This window comes from Gopherus evgoodei, chromosome 2 (genome assembly GCF_007399415.2).
Source record: "Gopherus evgoodei ecotype Sinaloan lineage chromosome 2, rGopEvg1_v1.p, whole genome shotgun sequence".
Lineage (NCBI taxonomy): Eukaryota > Metazoa > Chordata > Testudines > Testudinidae > Gopherus > Gopherus evgoodei.
In genome coordinates this window covers 7,056,527-7,066,938 of record NC_044323.1, presented here as the reverse complement: position 1 = coordinate 7,066,938, position 10,412 = coordinate 7,056,527, and the positions used below count along the sequence as shown (strand labels likewise).

The 10,412-nt window shown below is 44.6% G+C and overlaps 1 protein-coding gene across 2 annotated transcripts; it reads right to left on the bottom strand.

Annotated features, from left to right (window-relative positions):
* Positions 1-1,424: 1,424 nt before the first annotated feature.
* HIGD1A (HIG1 hypoxia inducible domain family member 1A) lies at positions 1,425-9,588 on the bottom strand. Of its 2 annotated transcripts, none has more exons than XM_030549919.1 (4): positions 9,471-9,588; positions 6,337-6,444; positions 3,385-3,519; positions 1,425-2,602 (listed from the first exon to the last, which is right to left on the bottom strand). In XM_030549919.1, exons 2-4 carry the CDS (start codon positions 6,437-6,439, stop codon positions 2,553-2,555), a joined length of 288 nt encoding a protein of 95 aa, XP_030405779.1. In that variant the 5' UTR covers positions 6,440-6,444; positions 9,471-9,588; the 3' UTR covers positions 1,425-2,552. The 2 variants fall into 2 exon arrangements, with proteins under 2 accessions (XP_030405779.1, XP_030405780.1); XM_030549920.1 differs by lacking the exon at positions 9,471-9,588 and adding an exon at positions 8,441-8,661.
* Positions 9,589-10,412: the final 824 nt, after the last annotated feature.

Below are 10,412 nucleotides of genomic sequence, written 5' to 3'. Positions count from 1 at the left end.
GATAGTGCTGTTAATCCACACACTAAATCTGGCCCTATCCCACATTTTGTTATGCAATTCCTCAGGGCCACAGATACATCACCATGTTAAAATAGTTTCATACTGTGAGGATAGTTTCTGTGTGATGCTGCAGCATCACAAATGGCTAAGGAGTCCAGTATATATATATATAAATATCCATAGATATGTGCATGGGCACAGGTACATCAATTATTTGTGGACATATTGCATTACATGGGTATTCTACATTACAATTAAGCACCAATGCCATTGCCAACCCCTCACCAGGACCCATCAGAACCTCCATGCATCCTTCAGGCACAGCTCAATGCTACTCTCTACCAAGGTGGTCAGCTTGGTACCACCCTTATCCTAGCACCCTGCTTAGTGCCTTCAACCATCAGCCTATAATCTTGGCTACAATCACCTTCTCATGCCCCAGAGGCACAGGATAAGTCCAACTCCTCCCCCTGGGGCCACAGAGAGACGTGCTCCACCTTCCACTACCCCACTGAGGAGTACTTCACGCCCCCACATCTGTGGTATGACCTGTAGCTAGCTCCAGTCAAAGCCCAGATATCCCCTGCCAAACCCAAAGCACGTCCCACAGCACTAATGTGACCATACATCCTGTTTTGGCTAGGACAGGACTTTTTAAGCCCTGTACTGGCCATCCTGACTTTTTTGGCAAAAAGTAGGCCTTTGTCCCTTTTGCTCTTGCCAACTCGATCAATTGGCAAGAATAAATGGGACAATGCCATTTGGTCAAAAAAGTGGGGTGCAGAGGAATGTTCAGGGAGGCAAGCAGTGATGCCAGCCCCACAGAGGAGGGCAGACAAGGCCCATGCAAGCACTGCCACTAGTCCCAGCCTCATGCAGGTAGGGAGGGCTTGAGCAAGAAGCGATGCCAACACTAGCCCCACAGAGGGGCTCAGGAGGCCAGCAACACCAGCCCCACGTTGTGAGGGGTGCTCAGACAAGTGTCTCAGGACAGCACCATGTGGGGCAGGGAAGAGGAGGGTTTAGGCTAGCCTCATAGATGGCCCCATTTTCCCTTTGAGGAAATATGATCATTCTACACAGCACCCCCATGATCCCAGCCTCCCACCATTACTGCCTGCAAACCCTCATGGGGTGCAAGTCATTCAACTCCTGTGATCCATATCCCCTCAGCCATCCCCCAAAGGGCAAGGCAGCACCATGAGCCCACCCCATCAGCCTGCTCCCAGGCCATCTCCCATCTTTGAGTAGGAAGTAGTTCCCACAGCAACCATTCCCATAGAGAGGGGACAGGAGGACCAGAAAGCCTGAAGGTGGATTTGAGTTTCACATCAGCAGGGAATTCCCTCATACTGCTTGTGTGTGAACCTAGCAACGCCCCTCAGCTCTCCCCACGTCACATTCAGGGTAAAAAATGAGACAGGTTGGAGTTGCTTACTGTATTTATTACAAACACTGTTAGACATCAGGCTATCTCCATGGAATGCCAGCAAGTTCGAGAAAGTGGACGTTTACAGATTTGTGCTTCACTTGATCAGTACATACAGATTTTAATGAAGTTACCATAAATCAGTAATAGAAGAACACTCCATATGATCTCACACCAAGGATAATAAAGGCAAAGGTCTAAGAAGTTTGCTGTTTCAATGGAAGCTCTAATCACACAAATTAAGTCAGGAATTCTAATTACATACTTTAAATCTGTACTTGAAGTGATGCATTTTGTTTTCAAAATGTTATTTTAAAATGTTACATCATACACCTAATACTGCAAAAATAAATGAGCAGTTACCAAACAATCTGAGAAGCTGCAATTCATAATCTATTAAAAATAAGGCTTCTGGGCCTCGATTATTAGTATTGTGTAATAAATATGTTTAAATAGTTTTATCCACTAGTGAATGCTCAGCTCATGCCTCAAATTAAAACAAAACCTATTTTTAGTTTTAAAACCATTTTGTTCTATGCAAGTTTAAGAATTATTCTGAGTGAGTTTAGTGCTAGTGAAAGTCCTGGATTATAGCCTTAGAGACTGAAGTCCTTTTATCTACAGGACAGAGACAACATAGGCAGGAGTACAACCTTCTCCGCGCAGACTTTCCTAGGTGCTTCAGCCATGAACTGGAGGGACCACCACTCCAATGTAAGAAGGTTGTATGGGTTCCAGACCTATTTACAATCCTTGAACTTCTGGTCAAGAATGCCATAAATTACCAGTTGTGTGTAGGGAGATTGGATGGGAAAGGGAAGAGAGGCACAATGCTGTAAAATACACAAGTTCCTAGTGGGTATGGTAGTCTCAGTCTAAGAGAGCCAGCAGATTGTGGTAGCTTTGTCATCACCACCTTGTGCTAGATCCAGACTGGCAACCTAAAAGGTTCAATACCACGCACAAGACATGTACAGTATTGTAGAACCACATCCTTGAATTTTTATTTTATTTCCCACTCTTTTCTTTTTTTTTTAAATTAAAGAGACACCTCAATGTGAGGTCTATAACTAAGATAGACCACCACCACCAAGCACAGATTTCAGTTATATTATATTTTTTTTTACTCCTTGGGTTTTGCCAGGTATTCCCGATACATTGAGTAGAGCACACCTGAAATACAAACACAAGCAAAGCAGTTAAATATACATCCTTTATTAAAGGAGGAGAAGACTATTTCAAGAACTAGCTGCAGCCAGGAAGACTACTAGCAAGAGAAGAAAATATGGGAGTCTATTCTTTATAAATTTCACTTCCCATCTAGAATTTCAGTAATAGCCACAATTCATTTGTTAAAATGGAAGACATAGCCCACGAACAGGGTTCTCTACATACTGTTGGTATCAGAGCTAGTGCTATTTATGGTATAGCTATACCTTCAATTTAGATGCAAAATGTAGACAACTGCTAATCTTTCCCATGGAGAAATGAGTTTAAGAAAGGTTTAATTGTCAAATACTTTCTGAACTCTTCTGCTTTCTCCAAAACACCTTAGAATATCCACAACATGCACGAGGCAATTGTATTCTTTGTTTTCTTCACTGACTTAGCTTGATTCTTTTTACAAACGTGCTAAAAGTTCCCTGAATGTTAGTACAATTTCATGCATGTGTGAAAAAAGTGAAGGGAGAAACTGGAGAGATGTGTTCATAACATTTAGTATGCCTGGTATCTAGGTAACCATGTTTGATACTGAGCAAAGAAACCAGTTTACTAGCTCAGCCTCACTAAAAGAGTGTATGTGTTTGCAAGTTTCCAGTACAGTTAGAAATTGTTGATGGTTTACAAGCTACTCCAAGATATTTATCCTTTAGTGTAAAGAACACTTTTAAAGTAAGTCTGCCATCATTAAGAGGTAACTAGGACAGGACAACAGCTGCCTGTTTTATACATACCACATGTCATTGCTCCAACAACAAAGCCTTGGGCTGCCACACGCATGTGAATCAGGTGAACAGACATTTTTGTATTGCCTCTGTGCTTCAGTTTGTACAGTCCATAGCCTACAACTGCAATCAAACCAGCCATCCCTATAAAGCAAGGTAAACAAGTGTTTAGTAATTACACAATATTACGTTCCTCACAAGACTTGTTAAATTTTAAGTTGTTGACTTTTACTTTTAAAGCAAAAGCTACTTATAAACACCCCCACCCCCCAAGTGTTTTAGCCCCATCATTAATACCTAACTACAGTGTTAGCTTATGTTCAGTGGGCTATTAGTTTATGGGTAATTCCTTTCCCATCCAAGTGATGACTAGCCTGACCCAGAAGCTAGTCCAGACTGGACCCCGAACAGAGTTTTGGTACTCTATTACTGGAGAACTGGGTTTAAAAAAAAACCCCAACCCTAAAACGTGGCACATCATTGCACAACATTTCTTCCAGGTAGATAGATGGGGACAGCAGCCTTAGTGGATGTCAGGGCTGCTTTGATACTGGTCAGAAACTGCCATAAGAGCAAGTTTAACTGCCTCTTCTTTTCAGAGGAATGCCCTTAGAGCTGTAGTTCAAAAACAAATAGGAGCTTTCAAATTCAACTCTGAACCAAGTTCAAACTGCCTCCATGCACTAATAGCAGTGCAAGACACCCACAAATGAAGATTGTTATTGTTTGTACGTGTCAAGTTTGACCTTGGATTCACTTGAATACTGGCATTGGACATGTCATGTTATTTCTCCAGTGCATTGGAGAGTTAGCTTAAAAGAGGACACATTTTAGTTAAACTTTTTCTTCTGTCTGTAGAAAAAACTAAAGACACTCCCTAGCCTGAACCTTGCAGGCAATGGCCTATTTACATGCTCTCATGTGCACTAGTATTTTACCTCCTGCAATTCCCAGTTTCTGGGAACTTACATTCTCTATTTGGAATCAGCTACATGCCATACTTTCATGGGAAGGTACCTAATATTTTCTTGCATTATGTATATATTCCTATGCCAATAATTGCCTAGATAACTGGGTTATGATTTCTCTTATGCACAAATAAAAGTCACTAGTCCATGTGAGGAGACTGTAGACCCACACCAGCACGTGGGTCATTTATGTAGCAATAAAGTTAAACCAAATTTGTTTGCACTTTAGGGCCTGTGAACTAGTTCTGACACAAGAGATGAAATTTGTTTCAAAACCAAACTTGGAAAAGCTTGCACATGTATAGAGGTTGTTACATTTACACTGTGCTCCAGCAGCCTAGACAGCAAAACTCCCAAGGTCATGGGAACTGGATAAATAGATTCTGGCATGGACAAAGCATTTCACTTCTAGATCATTAAATTAAATGCAGTTCAGACTAGTATCAAACCAAAAGTTATCATTTGATGGCTGCTTGGTTCATACAGGAAGCAATTTTAGTGGTATCTTAGTCCAATTTCTAATTGGAAAAAGATACCACTAACATCCACATTAAGAGAACACCCTACACGTGGTACTCTTGTTAGTAGCCCACCCCAAAGCCTTTCTATGGGTCTCGGCAGAAAAACCAAGGACTAATGGTCATGGATACTGAACTATCCTCTCACCTGAAGGGGGTATCACAAGGTCTGATTTGAGTCCATTGCTTCAACTAAAAGACTTCAACACCTACAGCTATCCGTTTAGCAGGAGGCAAGTTCACACTTTTTAAAAAGTGTCTAGTCACTTATTAATTTGGCAGTCTCTGATGTGACCAGATATAGTCCCTGTGAGATGTGACATCCTGGATAAGCCTAATGGAATTAAGTTAAACCTTACTGAATTAAGTATTTTAAGAGTCCATTGCATTAAAAATCAATTGGTTATGTAGCTTCCCTATGAAGCTAATTAATGCAATCTCTGGGAAATATTACGAATTCCAAAGGACTTTTGGGGACAATGTGTGAAGTGGATTTCCTACGAAACACTTAGGGCTAGGGGGATGGAAATGACCCACTCCCTTTTGAGCAAAAAACCCCACTGCCTGGCTGATGACCTCTGAGGAGACTGAATAGGTACAGACTGGATAAAGCAGTGATTTAGAGTCATGAGGGAGATAGTTCTGAGCTGAGGCTGTTGTGAACTTGTGGGGTTTGAAGGACTAATCACCTGCCAGAGCCCAGGTTGGAACTGGGGTGATCTCTGGTAAGCATGTGTGTAGGTCTTTTTGTTGTTTTTAATAGGTTTTCTCTAATTCTTTTATCCTAAGAATAAATAGGCATGCATAGAAAGAGCTGTATGGTACCTAAACAATGGGCAGTTAACACTATTGTTAATCTCTGCTGAAAGCAAACAGGTCTGCTTAGGCAGTCGGTCTTGCTATGAACAGCAGTGAAGGCTAGGAACTGCTCATCCTGGAAGTATCCAGGTCAGAAGGGAAGACACTCATATCGCCACTCAAGAGAGGTGATGGCCATGGGTGCCAGAAACCTAAAATGGGTGCTCTTGCTGGGCCAGAGAGGAAATACAGGTGCAGTTACCCTTAACTGTGACAGCCCTCTATTGCCAGGTTTCTGGGCTTGCTGCAAGATGTGTTTCCCCAAGTATGGGATCCACTACCCAAAAATTGAAATAAGGTATGTGTAAGCAACTATCTTTTAAATGGAAGACAGAGGGAATTACAAGGAAAACAGACATTTTAAGTCTACAGTGTTTGATAAAGCTAGAGTATTAATTCAGGTAGAACACCATGATAGGTACAAGAGGTAGAGTCAAATTACTAACAGTACCATACCTTATGAGGAAGTAACATTTCACAGTAACTTCCTGTTTGTAGTGTGTGACTAAGTTTACTATAATCACCACCCATTACAAGAACACTTATGCAACTGTGTATTTTCCCAGATTTACTTGTCTTACTCCACAGCATCATTAGACTGTGAAAGTGAAACTTACCAACTGGTACAAAGGGTGACTCTTTAGATTTTCTGATCAGTTTTGATGTCTGGCTGATATCAGTCTCATAGCTAGGAAGACCAGATTCCTGACTGGATGACATGTTGACTGCAGAGAAGAAGAAAGTCTACTTTAGAATTTAACAGTTTTTTCATGTTTGAGAGTTCTTTAGATGTAAGACCTTGAATGTACCACAAGTATATAAAGCACAGTAACTTCCACTGTATATTCAGTTAGAAACCAGATACAAGTCAAAAGACTTTGAACTGATGAGATGGTATATGGCTTAATCCACATTACTACAATGTTTATCTATACCACCAAGCTAAATTCAATTTTATTACTTTAAAACCTCAACACATAGGCATGGCTTTTACAATACAAGAATAAGAATGTGCTTTGGTAGAGTAATTCCATATCAAACAGATTGGTGACATAGAAAGCCATTAGGCAACAGCTTCCTATCATACTTTCCACGCAAAAAATAGAGTTCCCAGCACCTTCATGAAAGGCACAGTCAATTCTGATTTTTCCACAAACTCAAAGCCAGTGAGAGCTTAGATCAGAAGCATTTTCCTTGCAAATTTTCTGTCCTCCACCATATAAATTCATTTCTGTGGGGCTACTCATCCATGCTGGCACTGGATTTTAAGTGGGAGGAGGGGAAGAGAAAGTCTCCCAATTATTTTGAGAGGAAAAACAGTAAGCCACTAGAGAAGGTCAGCCAGCACATTTGACAAGCAGGGAAAAGTTCACCTCCAGTATATTTCACTTTGTTTAAGTTTAAACTATGTCAACTCTGATTTTTACTGAAGAGCCAGAAGCCTAATATTTAAAGAGAGAATAGGTACTGGGTCTAGTATTAATATCAGACCCGCAGGAGTATGTTTGATAGACACATCATAGCTTGCATGTGGGACATGTCAACTTTTTAAAAATAAATGGATTATTATTCCCACATCAGTGAATACTTCTCATGCAACACTATTTCATCTGCAATTAAAAAGTTCATTGAAAGATGTTTTTTCTATCAAGATTGAGTGGTGAAAAGGAACAGCTGCTTAGAGCAGAACACCACTGTTCATACTGATGGCTACAAAAAATGAAGAAAACCTTATGTCAAGGCCTGCCAGTAACCCAATTTCAATATTTCCAGCAAGCTCATTCATATGGAAGGATAAAAAAAAAAAGGGTCTATGTCACCACAGATTGCTTCCTTCTTCAAATTCTGACACTAGCGCGATTCTTCCTATAATTCAGGAATGCCAAAAAAAGCTGACTTTAGATGGTCAGTTCAGTAAGTACTGCAGACCTCTTACCTAGGCTGAATTTTTATTGTTCGAGTTTTCCTAACAGTGTCCTCAGCACTGCAGGGCATAAAGCGAGTTTGCCTCACAAAGCTTTCAATCTTGGACAGTGCAGTGTAAATGGACTCATCAGAATAAATGCCCCATGGTATTTAAGTAATTTGTAAAGTGCTTATTTAGTCAAAAAACTAGTTACTCTATATGCATATGACAAATCCTAATTTTGATGCCATTAGTGTTTAAATATAGACATATACACCTGAATTTGGAAAAAAAAAGTTCAGCTTATTTATATTTTCACAAGTTTAAACCACTATATCACACATATGGTGTGCAAGGAGAGAAATCACAATACTTTATGAAAATATCTGGTCTAATCTGATTGACAGTATTTATGACAATCTTCTTGCTGGATAAGTAACAATTTCAAATGCCTTTAGAGCCCTTAACTATAAAATGAGACCCACAGCACCTATAAAAGATGCAAAACAGCACCTGACATTTTGTTAAATGGGGAAGATGAAATCAAAACTAAACACTCTCGTTCTCCCAAAGGGAGGAGAAAGTAGGATTTTTAGTCAAATGCAAGATGACACATTTGTTTAGATATGACCTTGAACTCAGCCAGAGGTCACAGAAGTGGCTTTCAGAGAGAAGACCTGGAGTTGAGGAGGAAGTGGAATCATGATGAGGACAGCACCCCAAGACACACCTAATGGCCATGCTCTTGTTTGGCACAGGCCATTTTCAGATCATTAAGGGATCAAATCCCAATACGTGCTCAGCACCTTACTCACCTGGAATGCTTTAAGGGGTGAGGGAGGCGTGTGTGTGTGTGTGTATGGGGGGGGGGGGTTGTATGTCTAACCTCTGACAAGCTCCCTGGAGCAGGTACCCCACCCAAGCCTCAAGGACTAACACACGGAGACCTGTAAGTGCGACCCCCACAGGTCCTATTTGTTACTACACCATGAGATTTACCCTTCACCCACTTACGGGCAGGAACACCCTCCCCCAGAGGCGACGTTACCAGCGACCCTTCCCCGTTACATCAGGCCCCCACCCCCTTACCCCAGTCCTAGCTTAGCCCGGCCCCCTCCTCATTACATAACCCCCCCGCCCCCTTACCCCTGTCCTAGCTTAGCCCGGCCCCCTCCTCATTACATAACCCCCCCGCCCCCTTACCCCAGTCCTAGCTTAGCCCGGCCCCCTCCTCATTACATAACCCCCCCGCCCCCTTACCCCAGTCCTAGCTTAGCCCGGCCCCCTCCTCATTACATAACCCCCCCGCCCCCTTACCCCTGTCCTAGCTTAGCCCGGCCCCCTCCTCATTACATACCCCCCCGCCCCCTTACCCCAGTCCTAGCTTAGCCCGGCCCCCTCCTCATTACATAACCCCCCCGCCCCCTTACCCGAGTCCTAGCTTAGCCCGGCCCACTCCTCATTACATACCCCCCCGCCCCCTTACCCCAGTCCTAGCTTAGCCCGGCCCACTCCTCATTACATACCCCCCCGCCCCCTTACCCGTGTCCTAGCTTAGCCCGGCCCCTCATTACATTCCCCTCCCCCCACGGCCTCAACCCAGCTCCCTCCGCTCCTCTGACCCGCTCCCTCCCCACCACCCCCGTGTCCTCCCAGCTTCCCTTAACCCCGCCCCCCGCGACCTTCGGCTGCCGCGGCCATCACAGGCCCCCTACAGCTCTCGGTCACCACGCGGAGCCCCCTCGCCGCGGTACCCGCCTCTCTCCTCAGAGCTTCCCCCACCCCCACCGGCCTTTCTCCTCAGACCCCCGCGCTCCACCCCTCGGGCCCGCGACCCGCACTCACCCGCTAGCGACTCCCCTCACAGCCACACAAGCACCGACTGAGCCGCGCACCCGCTGTCACTCGCCCCGGGACCGGCCGGCTTCCACTGCCTGCGCGCGCTCCGCCCCCTGCTCTTATTGGCTGACAGAGTTCAGCCCAACCCGCGCGGGAGGGGGAACGGGCCTACGGCCTCCACCCCCGAACTACAGCTCCCAGCCTGCCTCGGGGAAACGGAGCGCCCCCCCCCCCGCCGCGTGACCCAATGCCGGTGCGTGAGAAATCCGTCCCCGCCTCCCACCCTGATCAGCCAATCAAATAAGAGACTGGTGACGCCACGGGAGTCGGGCCATGACGTCTCTCCGTCTGCCCCTTCCGCCAGGTCCTCGCAGTAAGCGGGTCTCTGCAATGCAGCGGGCGGCGCCTCTGAGCCAGCGCAGCCATTCACAAAGCGCGCGCCTGGCTTGGAAAAGCGTCATGGGTGCGAAAACCAGCCACCGGGGCCTTTGCAGGGCAGGCCACGCAGCCCTTAGGAGGCAGCTTCCCCAGGTTTCTGACGGGCCTGGAAAAGTTGTCTGTTTAAAGCAGAAGTAGACATGCTCACCCAATCACAGGCATCCAGGAGCTGGGGTTTTAAGCAAAACACCAGAAATGACAAGACTTGGCACACTGCTGTTTGGAGAGCCAGATTGTTTATCGATGCTCCAGCTATGGATGAGGAGCAGAGCTAGTTATAATGCGGTTGGCCCTCCTTTGTCTCTCAGCAGCTCTTGAGCCCGTGTAGCCAATGATCCTATCAGCGATCCTGGCTCTTTAAAACCATTTAATTCCCCAGCAAAACTTTTACAAGTTTTCCCAGCACCTGTAAGATGAGACCAGTTGTAAGGCATTATCTATATTGGGGGAAAGGGAGATATTCTAACTTCTACAGTCTCAACCCTAGCTGGGGGCAGGACGGGGGGCTGG